Here is a 24,271-nt window from a genome sequence, read left to right as displayed (position 1 = left end):
CTGCTAAACTTGTGTGATAATTCAAGCTGCTGCATACATTCAGGCATGTTATGAATGCATGCAGCATGCTTGTTGGGGGACCACTCATAAATATATAGCCAAGGTCAAGAAGTACTCCAACCTCCCTCCCTCCCACCCTCCCATGTCCTTGTTTGGACACACCTCTTGTATGCACAAACACACTCTCTGAATGTGAATAAATCATGCAGCTGGAGAGAGGAAAGGCATGTTCATGTTCCATCTGTGGGGCCGTGAGGTCACATCCTCTATTTATTCCCTCTTCAAACCTCCACTTCATCCCTGCAAAGTTCTGCTCCTCTTTTATTTACAGCAACATTATAGAAAAATAAATTAATATTTTGCTCTAAAGGTGGAAGCTGCTCTGTTGTACAGGTGTTGCTATGTGAACATATACACTGAGAATGGCTTTACAGCAGCTCTGTTTCGTATAGGTGGGCTGAGTGGAAAGAGAAATCAATAAGTGGTGGTGTAAGTGGTGAAAGACCATCACAGAATAGAGATTAAAGGATTTAGCTTTTATTGCTGTTCCTGTGTTATTTATTACTGGTATTGTTCAATATAATACCAAAGCACACAACTGCAATGTTTGACAAAATGCTTTAAAACACATGGATGCATCTATGTGTATCTAATCCATTAAAACTAGAAAGAAAACCATTTTCCCTCTTTCTCAAAGTAGAGCTATAGACCCATGTATCATACTGCATTTAAGTGTAAGTTCACCTGTAGATTAAGTAAGAAAGTATAATGTGCAATTCTTTGGTTTCATAAGGCCTGAACCCTAACTCAGTCAGATTTATCACTTGTTTTCTCCAAAGTCCTCAGAAATTCAGCTTCACTCTTATCTTTGACTTAATGATTTTTGACACCAAGGTTAAGAAGTGTTTAGCATTAGGCCAGGGTGATACCGTGTGTTTTAAGTTGCACAGCTTATTTTAAAGTTTGACTAAATTTCACCTTGAACATGCATCATTAGCTGTGCAGTGGTCAGGTGGGCAAAAGGTTTGACCACAGCATGAATTTGTGTTATGTGTGAAAAATCAGTCAGCCAACTTCCAAATCTCACAGAGAGAGAGAAGTGCCACTATAAGTCAGCTCCCCAAATTCAGGACTTTTCTTCTTTTTGGCATATGCAAAATGACAGACAGCATCAGAAATCAACAGGGAAATACAGGTAATACTGTTTCATGTCTCTTATAATCTGCCTATCAAGGAAGATAACAAATGAAAAATGCCCTGAAACAGCTGCAGACAGCTGCCAGGCAACATTTGTTAATGCTTCAAGATAGCTGTGCATTTACAAAAAAAAAGAAAAACCTTGTTTATATTAAAGCCATGCCAATCTGACAACTGTTGATCTGAAAAGTTTTCAAGAAAACCTTACTGTAAATCGTCAATACTCTTTTCTTTCTTTAGCACGTACAGTGTGAGCACTTAAGCCATGTTTGACATCAGAAAGTAAATGTACATATGAGCTTTGGTTGTGGGATGACATGGCAATCCACCAGATTTATTCAGTCATACGCTGTATGTCCAGACTAAGATAAAAGGGGATATGGGCTTTTTATCTCAGCCTTAAAAGTTACATGAATGAATCCAAACATCTGTGTTCTGCTTCAGTGTTTCAGAGGTATCAGACCCGTTGCCACAGGAGTATAAACTCAAGCACCTAGCCATGCAGTCTCCATTTGCAAATATTTGTGATACAAAATGGGTTGTTTGGAAGAGCTCAGTAATTTGAAGTGTGGCACTGTGATAGGATGCCATTTCATCCCTGCGGGATATTCCACAGTCAACTATAAGTGATATTATTAGAAAGTGGGAGCGTTCAGGAGCAACAGCAAATCAGCCATGAAGCGGAAGACCACAGAAATCATAAAATCATAGGGCTCAATGACTGCTAAGGTGCATAATTTCACAGCTGAAGAGTGCTGAGCTTCCACTGGCATTCATGTAACACAAAAACTGTGAATCATGCTTCTCTGTTTGGCAGCCACATGGGTCAGTCTGGGTTTGGCGAACGGCAGGAGAGCATCACTTGCCTGACTGCACTGTGCTACGTGTGAGGTTTTGCGGAAGATGGATACTAGTATTAGTCTGTTTTTCAGTGGTTTGGCTAGACCTCTTATCTCCAGTGAATGGCAATCTTAATGCTTCAGCATCCCAAGACATTCTGGTCAATGCTTTGCTTCCAACTTTGTGGCAAGTTTGGGAAAAGCCCTTATATTCAAACATGACTGTGCCCCAGTGCACAATGTAAGGACTATAAAGACGTGGTTTGATGAGGTCAGTGTAGAAGGACTTGACTGGCCCACACATCTCTGATTTCAACCCCACTGAGCACTTTTGGGATGAACTAGAACAGTCAGGCCTTTTTGTCCAGCGTCAGTGTTGACCTCATTAATGCTCTACAGAACAGTCCAACACCTTGTGGAAAGCCTTCCAAGAAGAGTGGGGGTTGTTACTAGCTGCATAAGGGGGAACTCCATATCAAAATACATGTATTTGAATACAATGTAATTACAGTCCCTTTGGTGTAATGGTCAGGCTAAGTACTTTTGTCCATACAGTGTACCTATAAAGCTGGTTAAATAGAAGCTAAAGTTCATTGCTAGATATCCTAAAACAAACAGGAAAATTACAAATTTGAGTCAGCTGACCCTTCCAGTTGTAAGACTTTTCAGATATCTTTTGTTCATAAGTTAACTATCATCCCTGCCAACCTAAAGATGGACAGAAAATAATCCAAATACTCAAACATACACAGACTAGGACTCTCAAGTCTTGGGTTTTCATGTCAGTCTTGTCAGGTTTCATTCTTTGAAATAGAAAAAGTATAATATAACTTGTAATCAGCTTATTTCACAAATGAATTTAAATTCCACCCAGGCAATATTGCCATATTTAATATCTCCCTCATATTTAATTGACAAACAGAACCAGGTTGTGAGTCATTCGAGGCTTTTATCTAATGTTTTGGACATATGGACGCATCAGATTGCTGGCAGACTCTGACACTGTCAAAGTCTGTTGCAGATATTAGGTGAAGGTTTATTAAATTGGGTTGCATTTGTACAATTATGAAATCAACTGTGGCCTCTAGTTTGAGGGCAGTAAAATGTAATGTTTAGTGGCAGCACGCTGGAATCAGTTCAAGGTTGACATAGAGGCACAATTTGCATAAATGATGGTAAAGGTCAGAGCTGGCTCACTGCTGCACTCTCAGAGCAGTGTTACACAAACATATGAAGACTTCATAATAATACAATGAATTACAAATCAAAAAGTTCCAAACTCTGGTTTTGTTGGCAAGAGAAAGCAAATATCCTCAGTGGTGGCTTAAAAGTAAAATTGCAAGAACAAAATTCTCAGTTCATCAGCATCCTAAATTCATACATTCTTAAAGACTTCTAATTACATTTGCAATTCATCAATCATTCGGCAATCATGTGCAAGTATGCTGTTATGTAAAGGACTCTTCTAATAAAGCTTTCCCTGACAAAGTCATCATTCATATTCAGTGTCTATTATAGCACTGAAACACCTGAGGGTGTGAGCGTGTGATTGACAAGTTCAAGGCTGCTGTGAGACTCATCACTTTGCAGGAAGTGAAGCAGACAAAGCTAATGATTAGCAACGGATAAGATACAAAGCAAAGCCTCTGCTTCGCCAAAACATCCGTCACTGATGAAGAGGGAGAGGAACAGGTAAGATATTTACCAGCAGGATCTCAAATGCCTTTGAAAGAAGCAGGGGCCTCTCCTCCATTAAAAAAAAAAAAAAAAATGAAACAGATATCGTGGACATGTCGAAGGGCAGTGACCTTGAAGAGAATACAGCAGGTCCATTACGCTGCATTTTCATGTATTTTTCAATAAATTTATTAAATTCTTAATAAGCCGTACCACTAAAATCCTTGTAACCTCTGAGGCTCTGACTAATACCTAAAAGATCCATTTCTACCCTTTGGTTTGATTGCCATGGAAACTATTCACTACTGCAGTACACAGACTGGCTCCTAGTCCGACTTTTCAATTGTAGATACACTTCTTTTTTTAATATTTATTTTTGGGGCTTGTTGCCTTTATTTGATACGTAGGACAGTGGATTGAAACAAAAACAGGGATGAGAGAGTGGGGAAAGGCATGCTGTGAAAGAGCCACAGGCCAGACTTGAGCCCCTGAGCCAAGGAGGCCCATATTGAGCAAAATCACTGTTGATTGTAAAGTTAACCTTCCATAACCAGATTTTATTTTTTCCCTGAAAAAAATAACAACTCTAATCAAAGCAACACATTTAGTATTTATATATTCTGTAAATAAATAGCCTTCTTAACCCTTTAAAGCCAACTGTATTATATTTGATACGCAATTTTGTGAGGCCTCTTTCTAATCAACATGATCAACAATTTTATAAAAACCTTTTTGCATTAATCAATAAATGATAAAACTGCCCGCCAGCGGATTATCGGTTGCAAAAAATTGCCTAAGGTATCAGACGTGATACAAAAAATATACAGTGCTTAACATATGTATTAGACCCCTGTCATAGTTGTCTCAGAGACCATCCAGCATCATGAAGTGCTTTGATGCTGACTCTTTCATTTTTAGTGAGCTCTCCACATTTTACCATTTTGAACAGGAATGAGGAATTTCAAACTGAATTCACCTTTTTAAACCCAAATTTGAGCCGGCTCACTGGGCTTCTCTGAGAAGTCAGAAATTAATCAAGCATAACATTCAACCACTAAAACTCATTTTTCTGTTCAGGAATGCAAGTGAATAACTGTAATTTTACATATTAATCAAGAAATAATAATGAGCTTTACTATGGTTCACATGGTTACCAATAATAATTATATTTTAGCATTAAAAATATCATTTTGGTGTATTAACCATTGCAGAAACATAAAAAATGATTTTGGTAATTACCAATGCTGTAAATTTAGGCAGCCGTGGCATAAACCTTACTTTGGGTGGTGGTTTAATAAATTTGTTAAGCACTGTATATGTGAAATTTTATGGCAATTTTTCTTTTTTCTGCATTTCATTGGAAGGATAAACATCTCAGTTCCAAAAGATGAGAATTCCCTGGCTATTATTTGAGGTATCAGGCTTTAAAGGGTGAATATACCCCCTTTTCTTAAAACAGGACTAAAAGCAGCAAACATTGGTGGGAAATGTGGTAAATGGGATTTTAAAAGTAGCAAAAATGGATTAAAATGTGTGTTCAAGGTGACGAAGTGGGTTAACAGAGGCAAAAAAAAAAAAAAAAAAATGCATAAAGTGGCAAAAAATGTTTAATGTGGCAAAAATGGAAAATTGGCAAAATTGGGCTAAGAGAGTTGTGAAAAGGGGTTTATCATGGCAAAAAGTTAATAACAGGCAGAGAGTGGCAAAATGGGCAGAAAAGTGGTGAAAAGGTTTAAAAGTGACAGAAATTTAAGGTAAAAGTAATGAAATTTGATAAAATTATGAAAAAAAGGGGCTATTAGGGCAAAAATGGGCAAAAAGGTGGTTAAATGGTATTCTGAAAGAAGCAAAAATGGGGGAAGAAAGTGGAAAAAATATGTGGAAAAAGTAATGTTGTGATCTTTGTCAACAGCACCACGTTACCTACAATCCTAGAATGTGACAGCCACCTCTCTGACTGGCTGTCCTGCCTTTATGTGCGAAACTGTCATGTTCTGCTACTGCTTATGATTTTTGATTCCATGTTTTTTTTTTTTTTTTGCTAAAGACAGTTTAAATGGGAAAATTAAGACATATGATCTCACAGAAGAAACAAGCAAGTATATTATCCACATTGTTCTCAGAAATAAAGGTTTTTTTTCATGGTTTCAGGCAACAACACTACAATACCCACAATCCTTAAGTGTCAAAGCAGCGTCGTTGATAGGTATTATTTCGAATTTTGGCTGCTACAAGTGGAGTTAATGGTTGGGGGCAAAGTGGCCAGTAACTTGCGTGCTGTGGTGACAACAGATGGCACCAGATCAGCCAGTAGATATTAGTTGGACAAAATCCATCGCAGTAGACCGTATCAACCTGTAGAGGGCAACTGTGCTTCACTTTTAAAGACAAAATGTAGAATTTAAATACTTTGTGTTAACATGTCAAGATATGGGCCCTAACTGATCAACAGCACTAGTTAATCCCCACATACATACAGTATGTATGATTGGAAGAAATTAAATAGCATTAAACTACAAAAATTCACACCAAACTATTTAGCGAACCAGCCATGATTTGATAGAATACTGAAGTGAATAGCTTATTAATTACTTCTTGTAGCTTCTGCTGCTTCAGATCTACTACAGGTATCACATTTTTCAAAAGGTTACTGTAACTAACTCATGGAAGTGATATTCTTAGGAGTTAACACTCACCTGCCAATTAGAAATGAGCATTCATCCTCACCATGGTAGAATCTCAAGTATTCAATACCTTGTCATGATTGCCTCACCCTCTATATTGATTTCATCAGGCTTGACCTTTTTTTCTTTAGTGCATCATTATCTTGTGTGCCTTACTTACTGAGTCCATATTTGACTGTTCTGGTCATGTTAATGTGTATCACCTAGAAGGGGGCATATATCCTATTGGAGCAATATAGGCTAACTGGATTTGTGAAAGCTCAGACTGGACTTCGGGTCAACCTCCCGGTGTGGCATACGAAACCAGCTCTGCTCTTTACATCATATTTTCTGGTCTGTGCCAAGAGCGGCTAAGATTGACAAGAATGGATGAATGAGAGGAATGACATAACAAGTGCAAAGAGATCAGAGGATGCAGGCGGGCGGAGTGGGATGGGATTCTCCGGCATGGCTGCCTCACAGCCATGAGCATTAGACTTCGAAGTGCCCTGCAGATTTCTGATGGAGGATAAAACCTTTATTTATGCAGGCCTGCCGTGCTAGAGTAAGCATGCTCTCTTGGCTGGTCACGGTCCTTTCCTTCTATTACTCGGATGGCTTTATTCGCCCATTTACATGCTGAATATATTCAGGTGATGGGGCTATTGTTCCAGCTGGTAATTTTCTCACTTTCATTTTCTTTTTTCCCTCTCCTGTGTTCTTTTTCAGTCCATGCTTTGGTAGAGTTTAGACTGACTATTCCTTTTTCAGACTATGATTTGGTATTAGCCAGTCACAGTGTTATTGCTTGACTTTCTACTCTCTGAAAAAGCAAGAACCCATCAAACCACTGCTCATTTCCCTTTACTAGTCACCAGTGTAGGATTAGATTTATTTATTTGCCACATCTTACCCTTCTGACTTTTAAAAGCCTCAGTTGTCATGTTTCAATGAAGAAAAAAGTAGTAAAAGCACACAAATTCTTCACTACAGCAAGACTTTTGGGTGAAAACATAGATTATATGTCTTTTTAAAATCTAAATAAAAAATAGCTTCTTTAAAAGCATGGTAAATGGGCTTGAGCTTGCAATTTCTTGTTGTCTGACTACTCCAATCATGTTTTACACTGCAGGCCAAAATTATCCATTCATGCCCAGATGACGGGGCTGCTTTTTAGAGTGTTGTTCATTACTAACTAATCCTATTCATACTCATTCACACGCTGCTGATGCAGCAATGGAAGCAACTTGGGGTTAAAGAGTCTTGTCCAAGGAATAAGCTTGCCCTTAAAAGTCCTTAACATCAACACACACATAAAAACTCCTTACAGGAGCTTTAACCCTCTGAAGCTAGCATTTGTGCCATTCTAATGATGTTATCCACACCTTTGAATTCCTTACAGAAGCTTTTCTACTGACCCTAGAACTTGGCTGACTTTGAGTTCTTAAAGATTAAATTCTGCTGCTAGTGGCTAATGCTAAATGCCATTTTGTATCCCACAATGCTTTGTGATGTGCTGTGATATGGCCCTCTGTGTCACTGCAGACAGGAACTGCTTTGAATAACGTCACAAATACAGCCAATACAGAACATTTTTGTCAATATTTTTATGATTTCTTGTACACAAGATGATATTTTTATGCTTTGCCCTTAAGAGATGTGAGAACAAGTTTGTGCAAAAAAGGTCCTAGTTATCATTTACTGTATCACACTTACAAACCTTAATGTTCTAATTTCCATTTACTTTTTTCTCAAATTCTAGTGATATTACTGCAGCACAAGTATTCTTAAAGCACAGGTGGTCCTGAAAAAAGATAGTTAAAGCTTGACTGTGTACCACAGGTTTGATGTTTCACAAGCATTTAAGACAATAAGTCCAGGAGAGACAAAATGGATAAGAACAGCTTAGGGCTTGACAGTTTCTAAATAGTATTCAATTAAAAATCCAGAGACAGAGATGTTCTGTCTGCAGCCAGACCCCTCTTAAATGTTGGGCACTATATATGCATTTTTCTTGCCTCACCCCCCACCACTGTCACATCATAACCTGTGGCTCCACTTTGAGAATCACAACTCAATTACATTCCACTACAAGTTCCCCAGTTGATCATGGACTTCATATTTGACTGATGCCAAATCACTATATTCCCCTCTTGTCTCATTTGTCCTAAAATCTCCTGTGTGTTATCATGTTGCATCTGTCATACTTAATATTCTCTGCTAAAAATGCCAAGGAATCATCATTTCCATGTGTCAGTGTAATTGGAAGTCATCGACAAGTCTTTTGGTAAGTTTGTGTTAAACACTGGAGAAAGAGGGAAAACTGGGAACTGAAATCTAAAGTGAATCACTGTATTTGTACTCCGTGATTTTCCACAGCAGCTAAGGTTGTAGAGATTAAATCTGTTGCTGAGACACTGTTATTAGTCTTGAATGTCATGAACACTGGCCTGTGTAAGAGCCATCGTCTTAATGTAAAATCAGGACTATCCTTACTATTAAAGTCCAAAGAGCACACTTATATTTAAACATGCAGAATATTATTTTTTACGCCCCACTGTGCGTTCTACACCCGTGTCAGTTGTTGTTAAACGTCAGAGCTTTATCCCTGCTGTGAAAATTGTACAGCACTGTGGTCAATTTATGTTGTCTGGTGCTTAATAAATAATGCAACTTGACTTTTTAGACACAGAGCACTTGAAAATGGGGACAATTCTCTGCTTATATAAATCTGCTGTCACTGCTGGTGCAGAAGCCCAAGGATGCTTTTAGAAACTGCAATCTTATGAAAAGTGTGAAGTTTGCCACTTTTGTTTAACAAAATACAGAAATCTGAAACCTAAAAGTCTTTGGCTGCTTTACTCTATAATTTGACCCCTGTATGTTTGCACTTGGACAGGTTATATTTCACTGAAACCTGATACACCTGTGTTCGCTTCTTTGACAGAACAGCATTTGATGCTTTTAACAAAAGAAGGGCTCTCTGGCACAGCTCCACCAACTTTGAAGAAAACTTAAAAAACAAATTTATTAGACCGACAGATCTAAGCTTGAATCGGGGTCATCAAGAACTCAAAAAGCACTTGGAGAGCGCAGACCTCCACCATTAGCCCTATCTCCCAATAGTAAAGAACCCTGTAAAAAATTCTTGGATCCAGATGGTGATCCGGATCAGTCCCAAAATCTAATCAGTTCTTCCTTATGCCATTTCTGACATTTCCTGAAAATTTCATCAAAATCCGTCCATAACTTTCTGAGTTACATTGCTAACAAACTAACAAACAAACAAACCCTCCCGATCACATAACCTCCTTGGTGGAGGTAAAAAGATTGCAAACATCCTTCAACAAACACATTACAAAAAAGTTGCAGACACATTGCAATGTGTTTCATGATGACCCTGATGAAGGCCACAAGCCAAAGCATGCCGGTTTGATAAAGTGGTTCTCTGAAACTGCAAGTTTTGCTGGAGCTTCCTCATTTCTGTTATATTTGACAGTGGTAGCAAGCGAAATATTCACTTCGAGGAACTCCAAGTTTTTTCCCAAGAAATCTCAGAAGAAAAAGTGAATTTGTTGCTGTTTGATTGAAAAGTCATCCCTGCGAAGACAGCAGAACGATAACTGCTTCCTCTTCTGACTGTCGTGTGTTACTCATCCCCTCGTTTTTTTCTTTGAGCAGCACAGGATAGATATTTTGCAGTCGAGATGCATCTTACTCTCTAAGTTGTCAAAGTCGAACACTGTGAAATAAACTTTTTCGTCTTGGCTCTAAAACACAAACAGATGACATGATCGTCTCTCTCACCTATCACTGCTGACAATAAACATGTAAACACAAATGTGTCCAACCAGCTTCATTCATCTTTACTCTACTTTGCTTCCTTCCAGCTCAAACACCTTAAATCCAGCAGAAGAAAATTGAAAATCAACCTGACTTAAAATCCATCCAAACCCCAAAAATAGCTGCCTGTAACACTTTGCTCAAACATCGATTTACAACCCGCTGGAACATCTCTCAGTCAGAGCTCAGTGATCTCTGATGGAATGGAAATATTGATGCACACGAGTGACTGACTACGTAGAGGGAAAAGTCTCCCTTTTTGCCAAGCATCATAAAAAAAGTATAAAGAAGAGAGCTGGTCCTTTGATACGTGAAAATACTCCTAGTCTTATTATGCTGTAGGGGGGTGGTGCCCAGAGTGAGTAGATCCCAACCTAGAGACACTTTTTTCTATTTTTAACCTCTGAAACCAACTCTGCTGTAACCATAGCTGCAATAATACAGTGTGTCTTATCATATACAGATAAGATTTATGATTTATTTAACAACAGTACAGTCTAATACCAAAAAGTCTTTTGTGATGATTAAAATATTCCGTTTTTGTTTCTGGATATTTCAGATTTTTTGCTGCATGGAGTGTTAAAACATAATAGTGTGCTGATGACAGTCAAACAATGCATATTTTCTAAATAAAAATGCAATCAATTTTTTGGTTGTGTTTTCTTAAAATTAGCCAAATTAGGTAGTATGTGATTTTTTTTCCATCAATCAATGCCAAAAAAGCATCTGAGTACATCCATATTTTGACATATAGACCTATTTATTTGTAAAAGGTGCATGAATAAGCCTAAAGTCATATTCTCTTCTGATGTAAGTTATTAAAATTCACTAGAAAACAAAAAAAATTGCGTTTCTTTTAAATGTTAAGCAAATTAAGACATATTTCGCTGTAGAGTTGACTTCTGTTAATATTTATTTGATTGTATATCATTGTGTCCATGCACCATTTCTTGATGATGGGTTCAACTGAACTGATTTCCAGCACCTTGGACTTTTTGTATCCATCCCCTGACTTAAATTTTCAATAACCTTTTCTCTGGGTTGCTTGGAGTGTTCTTTTGTCTTCATGATGTAATGGTAGCCAAGAATACATATCAACAAATGACTGGATCTTCTATACACAGGTGTCTTTTACTACAGTAATTTTAAACACATTCAATGTACTCAGGTGATCCCCATTTTACTAATTGTGAGACTACTAGCACCAACTGGGTGAACATCTGTTGAATAAGATCAGTCACTTTGATTGAGGGGGTGAATATTTATGCAGTCACTTATTTTACATTAAGTAATTTTATCAAATTGATATAACTTTGCAGAAATCATTTACTTTGACATTAAAGATATTATTGTAATATTTTTGTCAAAATGCCAATTAAATTGACCATGATTGATTTATAAATTCAATGGGTGAATAATTTTTATAGGCACTGTTTATGCCGCAAATAGGCAAGTTTAACATCTCTGTTGAGCTTAACATGAATGCTAGACAGGATATTACAGGAAGGAATGATTCAAGATTTAAGCTAACTTTACATTTAATGTTTTAAAATACTCCACTCTGCAGATTTTGAATATGGTTGATCATTTAAATCTATAATATTAAATGTAAGTCTTACAAAAAGAATCAGTTTTCATAGGCACAGTCTTTTACAAAGGGGGGTTGAGTGTGAGAGTTGCTTATCTAGCTGTGAACTTGTTAACACAATGCTGGAGAACACATTGGCAGGACTGGAGACGTTTGCAAGGCAAAGAAAAAAAAATGTGGCAGCCTGAGCAACGCAGCTGAGGCATAAAACCTCTCACTGAATATAAATGGGAAAACCTGAGAGATAGCTCTGTGGAATAGATCATCTGTCACTGCCAAGTTTGCATAGTCTCAGCAAGTTTCCTAAAAAGGAAAAAAATAAAAGCTTTTGTTCATTTGACTGCAAATGTAGATGTTGTGCGGCAGGAATTAAAGGAAGCACAGTGCTGTTTGTTCCTGTGAATTTTTACTTTGAGAATGTAGAGGCAGCCATGTCAAACCTGGGGGAGGCCAATTTCCCAGATGATCCATTGCTTTTCAATCTGTCTGTGTGGAAAAGGCCCAAATTAAACCAACCAGGAGAGTAGGAGGGGGTTCTAGTTAAAAACAAGCATGCGTGGCGTTAACTAGAGCCCTTCAGCTGTGATACCTGACACAGAGCGTGTTAGAGGAGCGCCAAGAACACAAGAGAGATAGCCAGAGAGGGAGTGAAAGAAGGCCTGGCAGAGACGAAGAGGAGCTGCTGGCACCCGCCCTGCACAGACTCGCACATTCACACGAATGTTTACCGCACAATCACTGGAAGAGTCTCATCTAACTCACATTGGTGGAAAGCTAAAGATGTCAGGAACACACACTTTAACGTGTGCCATGCATGTGCACGCATACACGCGCGTACTAATGAGGAGAGCATTTGTTAACAGTGCCAACATCATAAAAACTCCCTCACTGTACCCCTGCCTGCCTCTCTGTTCTCACTGTTTCCAAGGCGACTGCAGCACATTGGTATTCTGAGGGGACACTTCATAACCGATTGTGAGAGAAAAAGAAAGAGAGAGCATGAATAAAAAGAGAGAGAGAATAAAGATGGAGATAAAATAAATACATATGTGTAGAGAGAGCAGAGTGATAAAGAAAGGGGGTTAATAATTCAGAGAAATGCAGAGCAGTGTGTGTATATGAAGGTTGTGAATGCACGTATAAGAATGTACACTCATTCATCTCTATTGTTTCTTAGCCGATGATATAACGATGCCATATGTGATTAGGAATGTTCATGTGTACTGTAACTGCACGTCATAGACACTGCACATACTGCGTGTAAGTAATCACATGTCACAGTGCTGATGTAATATGAGAGGCTGTGATGTGTACAGTCATGACCCGTGCAAATGCAAGACATGAAAAGAAGCTTCCTTACCCATAAACTCGATGCCCAAGTGATCTGTCGTTCCAGGCAGCAGGGAGGAGAGAGAAGGGGGGAGAAGAAAATGGAGTTATTATTAAGAATAGTGTGCGTTAGCAATGTGTCACAGCGAATAGCCAGATCATTACTGACTTGTTGTTCTTTCACAGAAGCTGCTGTGTCGGTAGTTTATCCGCTGTCACATGAAGTCAGAAGACACATGCTCGTAATGATACGAGAAAAACGCACATATGGACACACTAGATCAGCTGCTTTTGTGAGGACCCTCAGTAATGGGGATGATAATGCAGTCCTTTACTTTACTTTTTAAAATGAACCCTGACCTGATTTTAACAGCCTTTCTCATTATGGAGTTACTTTCTGTGCAAGATTTAAAAAAAAAGATGGTGTCATGTATTCGCATAAACAAGGACTAAGAAACTTTTGTTGCTAAATATGGAGGGAGATTTTTCATTTGTTTGTCCAATATCAGGCTTAACTGGGTTTAGGTGCTTAAGAAAATAACAAATTTATGTTTAAAAGAGATGCAACATTTAATATTTTTGGTTTGGCATTGAACAGAAATAGAAGATATAAAAAGGGCTTTCTAATTGATGCTAAAGTTTCTTCTTAAAATCGGCTAAATAAACTAGCTGGACCATTTTGGCTTTTTTCTTTTTCTTTCTTTTTTTTTTTTAACCATAAAAATAAGTAAGTTAAGGTTTATCCATTGTTATTGTATGTCATAATTTTACATGTTTATGGTTTTTTTTCACTCATTTATTTTCTTTTTTACTTCTTTTGCTAAGCATTAAGAGTGTTTTAGTTCAATGAATTCATGAAGTGAAGATGCAGTAACATCAATTTTTACTCAAAGCATACTGCTTGACAGAGCCTTCTCTGCCAAGTAAAACTGTATATCCATTTTGCAATAAAATGGTAAACTGTATGATGACAGTGGTACTGGCTGCAATACTTTATAAGCTGAAAGCTTTCTTTGGCACAACCAGCAGGACCACTGCTGGTTGTGCCAAAGTAAGCTTTCAGCTTATAACCAGCAGGACCACTGCCAGAGGGGACTGTAAGGTGTCGTTCAGATGCACCAACTTTGGACAGTTAGGGGCAGTAACATCTGGAACAAAACTGCAATTCAGGAAAGCCCTACATACACCTCCTTCAAAACCCATCTGAAAAACTGCCTCAAGACAAATCAAACCTGCACACATTGCACACACATCTGTACACACATGTGTGTACATATATGTATGTATGTACATTTTTTTATATGTTACAATGTTACAATGTTACAATGTCATTTAGCAGACGCTTTTCTCCAAAGCGACGTACATTTGAGAGCAAGAACAACACAAGCAATGATCTAGACAAGAAGAAACAACATCAGTAAGTGCCATCAAGTGCTTCAGGTTCAATTGGACGCAAGTGCTGCCGTGTAGAGTTTAAGGCAGAGTACCTAAAATATACGTTGTTTTTTTTTTTTTTTTTTTTTTTTTTTTGTTTTTTTTTTTTTGTTTTTATGTTTTTTTTTTGTTTTGTTTTTAGACAGCAACAATGAATCAAGGAAAATGTGGGATCACTAATTGCCATTCATTAGGCTTCACAACAACTATTTACCAAGTACCAAGTGCTGGATCATTCCCAAAGAGCTGGGCAAAGAAATCCCAGAAGTAGAGCAGGACAGTGCGAGCTAACTATAGTTGGGAAACTCATTCAACCACTGGGGACAGCAGTGGAGAATAGTCTGGCTGAGACTCAATCTACTACTGGGGACAACAGTAGAGAATTGCCTAGCTAAGTGCAAAGTGTTCTCTGAAGAGCTGGGTCTTTAGCCTTCTCTTGAAAGTAGACAGGGAGTCTGTAGATCGAATGGAGTTGGGTAATTCATTCCACCATTTAGGGACAACAGAGGAGAAGAGTCGAGCTAGTGACTTAGGAGCATGATGTGCTGGAAGTACCAGGCGCCTTTCGCTGGCTGAGCGTAGTGGGCGAGAAGGGGTGTAGACCTGGATGAGGGACTCCAGGTAAACAGGAGCAGTTTTAGTTACTGCTTTGTAAGCAATGATTAGAGTTTTGAATTTAATGCGAGCTGCAACTGGAAGCCAGTGTAGAGAGATTAAAAGAGGCGTGACATGAGCTCTCTTGGGTTGGTTGAAGACCAGGCATGCTGCTGCGTTCTGGATCAACTGCAGAGGTATAACTGTGCATGCAGGTAGGCCTGCCAGTAATGAGTTACGGTAGTCAATACGTGATATTATAAGAGCCTGTACTAGGAGTTGTGTAGCATGCTCTGTCAAGTAGGGTCTGATCCTCTTGATGTTGTAGAGGGCGAAACGGCAGGACCGAGCAATCGAGGCCACATGGAGCTTGAAGGTTAGCTGGTCATCAATCATGACACCCAGATTCCGGGCTGACTTAGTGGGCAAGAGATTATTTGATCCAAGCTGGATACTGATCTGCGGTTCCACAGTGGGACTGGCTGGGATGATAATGAGCTCCGTTTTGGGCAGGTTGAGCTGAAGGTGACGTTCCCTCATCCATTTAGAAATATCAGCAAGGCAGGATGAGATCCGAGCTGAGACAGTTGTGTCATCTGGTGGAAAGGACAGGAATAGCTGTGTGTCGTCTGCATAGCAGTGATAAGAAAAACCATGGGAGCGGATGATTGCACCAAGTGAGGTGGTGTATATTGAGAAAAGTAGGGGACCAAGCACAGACCCTTGAGGCACCCCTGTTGATAAGCCATGCAGTTTAGACACTCCTCCCTTCCATGATACTCTAAAAGATCTCCCTGTGAGGTAGGACTTAAACCACTGTAGGGCAGATCCTGAGATACCAAGTGAAGAGAGTGTGGAGAGGAGGATTTGGTGGTTTACTGTGTCAAAGGCAGCAGACAGATCCAGCAGTAAGAGAACTGAGGACTGACCAGCTGCTCTGGCCAAGCGAAGTGATTCCGTTACCGACAAAGTGCAGTTTCAGTAGAGTGGCCCGCCTAAAGCCAGACTGATTCTGATCAAGTAGATCATTGTTCTGCAAGTGTTCTGAGAGCTGGTTGAAGACTGTGCGCTCCAGTATTTTTGATAGGAATGGGAGAAGTGAGACCGGCCTGTAATTTTCAACCAGGGCTGGGTTGAGAGTGGGTTTTTTGAGCAGTGGTGTAACCCGCGCTTGCTTGAAAGCAGCTGGGAAAACACCTGTGGACAGAGAGGAGTTAATGATACAACTCACAGCAGGGCTGATTGTGGGCTCAATCGCCTGCAAGAGATGTGATGGTATCGGATCGAGGGGACAGGTTGTGGGCTTAGAGTCAAGCAGAAGCCTGGTGACCTCGCTCTCACTTAGTGGAGAGAATGAGCTAAGTGATGCATCACTAGCTGGTGGCAGAAAACTGAGTTGGACAGGCTCAGAGAATTGGTTGCTGATGGTAGAAACCTTGTCAGTGAAGTAGGAGGCGAACATGTCTGGAGTCAACATACTGGAGGGTTGTGGGTTTGAAGGAGAGAGGAGCGAGTTAAAAGCAGAGAAGAGTTTGCATGCATCAGTGGCAGCACAGATCTTTGATTGATAGAACGCCTTCTTAGCAGATTTTAGAGCAGAGGTAAAACAGGACAGTTTTTGCTGATAAACACTCAAGTCAGTGGTTTGTTTGGATTTACGCCATTTTCTCTCTGCCGCTCTGAGCCCTGCCCTTTGGGTTCTGATGACCTCAGTGAGCCAGGGACAAGGTGGAGTATGAATAGGCTTAGACACCAGAGGGCAGAGTTTGTCCAGAGAGGAGGTCAGTGAGGAGCAGAATGTGTCTGTGGCCTCGTTAACAGTGAGTGTGAAGGACTCGTTACATGAGGCTAGTGCAGCTGAGACCTCGTCAGACAGCTGTGTTGGGTCAAGTGACTGAAGGTTTCTGTATGATCTTAGTTGAGTAGTAGATTGTTGAAGTTCAGGTAAGCCAAGTGAGAACTGAATGAAGTAGTGGTCAGAGAGGTGAAGTGGTGTTACACTCAAATTAGCCGTGGAGCAATTGCGAGTTAGAATCAAATCCAGTGTATTACCAGCCTTGTGTGTAGGAGGCGTTTGAACCAGTTTCAAGTCAAAGGAGGACAGTAGTGAAATAAAATCAGTAGCCTGGGCTCTATCCAAGTGGATGTTCATGTCACCCATGACAACCAATGGTGTGCCATCATCAGGGATGTCTGAGAGTAACATGTCCAGTTCCACAATAAAGTTGTCCAGGTGACCCCAGGTGGGCGGTATACCACAACCATGTAAGCCTTTATTGGGGCAGTGACCTGTACTGCATGATATTCAAATGAGGTGTTATTGTCCAAGGGTTTGAACTGGCTGAAGTTCCAGCTATGAGAAAGAATAATGCCTGTGCCACCTCCTCGGCCAGAAGAGCGAGGTGTATGAGAGAACACTGCATCAACTGATAGAGCAGTTGGTGTTACAGTGTTCTCAGGACGGACAAGTTTCTGTCAGGGCTAGGACCTGAATGTTAGACAGTTTAGTGAGGGAATTGATGAATTCTGCTTTGTTAACTGCAGACTGGCAGTTCCAGAGGCCAACTGTGATAAAAGGTTGTGGAAAAGAGGCATTCTGCAAAGTGGATAGATTATGCAGGTTTCGTTTTCTGTAACTATTGTGCTTCTTTCTGTTCCCATATATGACTTGTATTTTTTGGTTGCACATGTTGCGTTAGACTGCTGGGGTGCGTTAGACTGTTATGAGGCAGTGCTGCCTGTCTGTGGCCTTGCTCGGTGGACTCACACAGGTAGACTCGCTGGTCTTTACCCAATGTGGTCTTCACACAATTGGGCTTCCACAAGGGCTGACGCTTCAGCGCAGTCTGTGTACTTATATAGAGAGATATGCCACAGATGTGCACAATTGAGTTGATTGTGCACAGCCGCTAACCGCCCCAGCTGGCAAATTTAGATTCAAACTCTCTTAAAGCTTGGGCTACAGTGAAACTCCGCCCCGGCAGTTTACACTTTTAGCAATCAATAGAGGGAGCCACACGCGTCAACTGCCTCACCTATTGTTGCAGAGAGAGTGAAACTAACACGTTCAGCCTAAGCAAAACTGCCAACAACCTACTTCCAACTGAAACAACCAAAAGCAGATTCCTCTTACCAAGTAGCTTCTCCCTTCCTATCTCAAAGATCAGAGCTTGTTCTGCTGGCAAATTTAGATTCAAACTCCCTTAAAGCTTGGGCTACAGTGAAACTCCGCCCCGGCAGTTTACACTTTTAGCAATCAATAGAGGGAGCCACACGCGTCAACTGCCTCACCTATTGTTGCAGAGAGAGTGAAACTAACACGTTCAGCCTAAGCAAAACTGCCAACAACCTACTTCCAACTGAAACAACCAAAAGCAGATTCCTCTTACCAAGTAGCTTCTCCCTTCCTATCTCAAAGATCAGAGCTTGTTCTGCTGGCAAATTTAGATTCAAACTCTCTTAAAGCTTGGGCTACAGTGAAACTCCGCCCCGGCAGTTTACACTTTTAGCAATCAATAGAGGGAGCCACACGCGTCAACTGCCTCACCTATTGTTGCAGAGAGAGTGAAACTAACACGTTCAGCCTAAGCAAAACTGCCAACAACCTACTTCCAACTGAAACAACCAAAAGCAGATTCCTCTTACCAAGTAGCTTCTCCCTTCCTATCTCAAAGATCAGAGCTTGTTCTGCTGGCAAATTTAGATTCAAGCTCTCTTAAAGCTTGGGCTACAGTGAAACTCCGCCCCGGCAGTTTACACTTTTAGCAATCAATAGAGGGAGCCACACGCGTCAACTGCCTCACCTATTGTTGCAGAGAGAGTGAAACTAACACGTTCAGCCTAAGCAAAACTGCCAACAACCTACTTCCAACTGAAACAACCAAAAGCAGATTCCTCTTACCAAGTAGCTTCTCCCTTCCTATCTCAAAGATCAGAGCTTTTTCTGCTGGCAAATTTAGATTCAAACTCTCTTAAAGCTTGGGCTACAGTGAAACTCCGCCCCGGCAGTTTACACTTTTAGCAATCAATAGAGGGAGCCACACGCGTCAACTGCCTCACCTATTGTTGCAGAGAGAGTGAAACTAACACGTTCAGCCTAAGCAAAACTGCCAACAACCTACTTCCAACTGAAACAACCAAAAGCAGATTCCTCTTACCAAGTAGCTTCTCCCTTCCTATCTCAAAGATCAGAGCTTGTTCTGCTGGCAAATTTAGATTCAAACTCTCTTAAAGCTTGGGCTACAGTGAAACTCCGCCCCGGCAGTTTACACTTTTAGCAATCAATAGAGGGAGCCACACGCGTCAACTGCCTCACCTATTGTTGCAGAGAGAGTGAAACTAACACGTTCAGCCTAAGCAAAACTGCCAACAACCTACTTCCAAAACTGCCAACAACCTACTTCCAATAAGGATATGTATCCTTATGTTTTGTGCCATGCATGCTGACATATACATATGTATGTAGCATTGCATCAGCCAGAATTGTATACTAAAACTGCTATATGAATTTGTGACTATTTAAGCATATAGTTAGAATTCAGTCAGACCACGGAGTCAAATGCTGCCTTACAATTGAGATCAGCTGATCTCATGCAAGTCATCATCAGATGAGGGCTAGCTGTTTCCCTCTAAGCACTCTATTGGCTAAAGTGCTCTCATGCTACCATATTTAAAATACTCTTGCCTTACTAAGTTTTGCTGCTCCCTCTGCAAGCTGCTTTTTGCAACCCTCCTCCACCCCAGCTTCTCCTTTGTTCTGCTTCTTACTCAATCAGTATCACTCTGTGGTCACTGATGCCTTTTCTGCTCTGGCGTCCTCCCCTGCCTCAGGTTTTCCTTGTGGGCACCGGAACAGTGTCCTCAGGTGGGCTGTTTTTGATTTATGCTTTCAATATGGGCTCCTGGAAAGGAAGGGGGATCCCAGAACAGCCACACTTCCAAATATAGATAACGGCAAATTAATAACTGCTGACAAAGAAAAGTACAACTGCAATCATGTTTGTTTTGACAGGGATCCTGACTGAAATAAGGAATGAACAGTTGATATGGGCTGTAAATGTGTCTTTCACTTTTAAAATGCTTATTTAATTGAATGCCTTATCAGGATTGCTTGGCTTTTGCTGACATCAAGTAGTCACTTGAGGATCAGCAATACTCTGTACTTTGACTTTGGCTATTGACCCCCTATTCTGACACTAGAGTTGATCATAATTTCACCAGCAGGCTGGGAGTTCAATCCTAAGCTTCTTCAAATTGCTCCCAAGGCTGCCTTGGTGTCTCAGTGTGGAAATGTGGAGTGAATGTGTAAGAGTGACCTGGGATGTAAAAGTGGTCCAATGACTGGGAGAGTATATTTTAAATTCAGTACTGTTTTTGTTTACTTTGGTGGCATTTTCTGCTTTGATTTATGACTTTGTGCCTTAAAAGTAAAGAGTGAGCAATTGATTTGGCTCTAAAAATGACCATCTGGCTTTCCTGATTCAAACAAAACCTGATATAATTGCTGCAGCTTTTAAGAAATGTGTTTTATAAGCCTGACCATAGCTTCAGTGAGTTTTCTCAGCTCCATATGAGATATGTATCTATAAAAGATACCCATCTCACTGACCAAGATATAATCTCAAGGAAGTCCTGAAGTGCTGTCTGTGGTGTCACTGCTAGCTTTCACCACACTGACAGTGACTTTATCTCCTGAGTGGCCCTGCCCTACATCTGAGAGTGGGTGAGCTGGTTTCTTCTAATGCCAAAAGCTCTGTCCAATCTGCCCTCAATCTTTTTCAGGGAATGCTAGCAAGGATGTAAGCGGATCATTTTTCACTTTACCAATGACCCAAAGACCTTTCTCCTCTGCCTTCTTGATTTCTCTCTTCAGAAATACCTGTGATGCAGGACAGGAGGAGGTGAACAAGATAAATGCTGCTCTCACTTGAAAGCTTTTGGAAATATCTAGTTTCAGGTTTTGACAAATACTTTTCAACCTTACAGTTTGAATAAAACCTTCAGAGAAAGTACACAGGAATATATATATTTCTAAAGTTATTGAAAACCTTGGATCACATATGGGTTCAAGAAAAATATGTATGACTTTTTCATTTGATATATACACAAATACCACATTTGGCTTTTCTTTGAATAAGGCGGTCAATCTGTGCCCAAGTTTAGTCTTAAGTTTCATACGTATTTTTGTCTTTAGTGACCTTACTGACCTCTGTAAAGCCAATAGAAAATGACAGTATGATCTATCCTCTGAAATTCTGCACTTCTTGCAGCTCTTTGGGTAGAGCTATAAGTGCTTCCTCTGCCAGGGTTAGAAACTCAATTTCCCATGGAGCTCAATGAGTAGAGCCTAGCACTAAAGCTGCCAAGGTTAGGGATTTCATTTTCTGTGTAACTCGGTGGGTACAGCATATATCAGCACCAGCACTGTCAAGATATGAGCTTCAGTTCCCATCGGGGCCACTCATACTCAAGATGTATGCACAGCCGCTGCCGTAAACCACTTTAGATGGAAGGGCCCGCCATGTGTTGTATGTTAAATGTGTTCTGTGGGAACTGATGGCCTTTGAATCATTATGCTGGTCTGCAAGTACCACTGGAGATGTTATATCTGAGACCAAAACAGGCTGGAAACTTTCCAAAAGAACATTGTTTCACCTTCACAAAAGGTTTACTTGAGGGAGGCACAATGTGAGGAAACTAGATTCTTGACTCAGGAGTAGTATTGTGAGAGGTAGAGTCATGTTTGAGTTGGAAGAAAGGAATTTACATTTCTACTGATAATTTGGGACCAACTTTGAATTCACAACTGGAAATTTCTTCCATGATAAATGAGAGTTTAGGTCTTTTATTCTGATAGAAGTTTAGTGTTGGAATACTTAAAACTACAAGTCCAGTATTCAATAATCAAAGGATAGGCCTGAATTTAAATCATCTAGAAAATTTTTTATTTATTGTTAATATTGTTTGGTATAGGGATGCTCATGATTATCAAATTTCCTGCCTTGGTAGCACCACAATTACCATTCAGTCAGGACTCCTTTGCTAAGAATCACATGATTTGCAGTCGTACGTTTTCTCTGTATTAGGAGTTATTAATTTGTTCTTATTGCATTATTTATTACGGCGGTGTGGTTGCTCTGTGGTCCCTCTGCCATTCCACAAACCTGTGTGGAAAGCATCAAGCAGGAACAGCACATGTTTCTGCTCTCCCTGTGCCTACAAGGGAAAACCTGAGGCAGGGAAAGAAGCAGCAATAAACCCAGAACAGAGCAGGCATCAATGACAGCATGCCATTTATTAAGTCAGATATAGCAAAGAGGAGAAGCTGGGGTGGAGGAGGGGGGCAAAAAGCAGCAAGCAGATGGAGCAGCAAAGTATAGCCAGACTAGAGCAATTTAGATATGGCAGCATGAGCGTACTTAGAGCAGATCAGCTGGCTGTCAGCTGATGAGTACTTGCTTGAGATCAGCTGGTCTCAAATATATGACAGCGCTCGACTCTGGCCTGCCTCAACTATCACTATATGTCTAATTTGATTGAACTAACTATTGCTGGAAATGCCTGTCAAATGTCACTTGATGGCCACTGCTGGGTTGTAAACTAGCACAGTGAATAGATGGCCTCTCATACAAGGAGCACTTTATTTTACATTATTCTCGATCTGGAGACAAACTTAGGTGCAGGCTGTGCCAAGTGAAACTAGCACGCAACCACTCAATTGGAGCAATATGTAACCAGCACAGGCATATTGAGTGCAATCTACATGGAAGACTGAAGACTGGCGCTAAGGTCTGACATTGTAAATCGGCAGATGCTGTGATCCTGGTTTCACACCATGAAACAATTCATCACAACAATAATCAAAGACATACCTTCCCTAAATGTAAACTAATTTTGCCCAATTTTGACTGTTGTCTTTGTGTTTTCTTACTTTTAGACTGGTCATCTGCTCATTCTCTAGAGAGGTAAACAAGTTTTAGTAAGCTGGTTCTGTAGGTGTAGGTATTGTATGTGTTTGCTTATGTTCTGTTGCATATGTATTTTTTATGAAGATACAGACATATCCGTGTAATAATTGCACATATACTCAAGTTACCTACTCAACTCAAGTTACTCAAATTTTACATGCTGCGCCTTTGAAGCACAGTGTTGTACTTATTTTACATCACTGCAGCTACAGGGAGATGTTGCATTGGCTTAACTAAAGTTTCCTAAGAGGGAAAATAAAATACGAGATTAAAGTAACTGCAGAAAGTACTCATTAATGGAATTGCAATGAATGCATTGATGCCGACAGCCGAAAGTTTGTATATTGATATTTGTTTGAACGATTGTTGATGATTTCCTCCTGTTTTACACCCTGGATGGAACCTGTTTACTGCACTGTAAAACTGAATATATGGGGCTCGACATAAAATAATTAAGTTACAAATTTCACAGCTTTTTTGTTTTGAGTGTTTGATACCTCATGTTGCCTTTGAGTTAAAATTACATGCTCAAAACCAAAAAATGTGGAGTTGACAGATTTTTTCCCCACTTTCAATATATATTCTGTCAAGGACTTTTCCAGTATTCCTTATATTTCTGCACATCTGTGTCTCCACAGATGTTCTGCTAAGTTTTTCCAAAGTCCCAGGTCAAGATGTATGGTCAGGAGTGGAGACTCTAGGTGTCTCTCCTCTCCTACTGGGTCGATAGTCTAAACTCACATTCTTCAGTAAGATAAAATGCTGTTTGTTCCTATAGTCAAGGACTGTTTCCTCACAGCTTGTGTGTCTGTGAACCTTAGAGACAGTCTGGTTACAGTACGTCAGAATCTGCAGGATCATATTTTGAGTTATGATTAAGGTTAAGGTTCACGAAAAGGCAGGATGAACCACTTTGGGCTTCATTAATCTGGCTTCATCCTCTCACTTTGTTGATTTCACTGTTTCTCTTTGGCCAAGACTAGTAAACAGCTCGACTTAAGTCATCCTTTCTCTCATGTCTTTCTCTCACCGCAGTTTTTAAAAAAATTTTTAGGAAATATTTCTTCATCATTTTCTAGTTGGCTAAACCAAAAAAGTTGAGCCAACTTTCTTAGTTGAGCCCCAGAAAATGTTGGCTCA

The 24,271-nt window shown here is 40.1% G+C and overlaps 1 protein-coding gene across 2 annotated transcripts in view; it reads right to left on the bottom strand.

Moving 5' to 3' along the window:
- LOC121511377 (pro-neuregulin-3, membrane-bound isoform) overlaps window positions 1–24,271 on the bottom strand; it is a 568,578-nt gene that overhangs the window by 46,428 nt on the left and 497,879 nt on the right. For both annotated transcript variants that reach the window (XM_041790028.1, XM_041790029.1), the window contains one exon: window positions 13,168–13,191. In XM_041790028.1, coding sequence (XP_041645962.1) covers window positions 13,168–13,191 — 24 coding nt within the window. The remainder of the gene's footprint in view (window positions 1–13,167; window positions 13,192–24,271) is intronic.

This window comes from Cheilinus undulatus, linkage group 6 (assembly GCF_018320785.1).
Source record: "Cheilinus undulatus linkage group 6, ASM1832078v1, whole genome shotgun sequence".
Lineage (NCBI taxonomy): Eukaryota > Metazoa > Chordata > Actinopteri > Labriformes > Labridae > Cheilinus > Cheilinus undulatus.
Note: the sequence above shows the minus strand (reverse complement) of the source record. Positions and strands in the feature narration are given on the sequence as shown.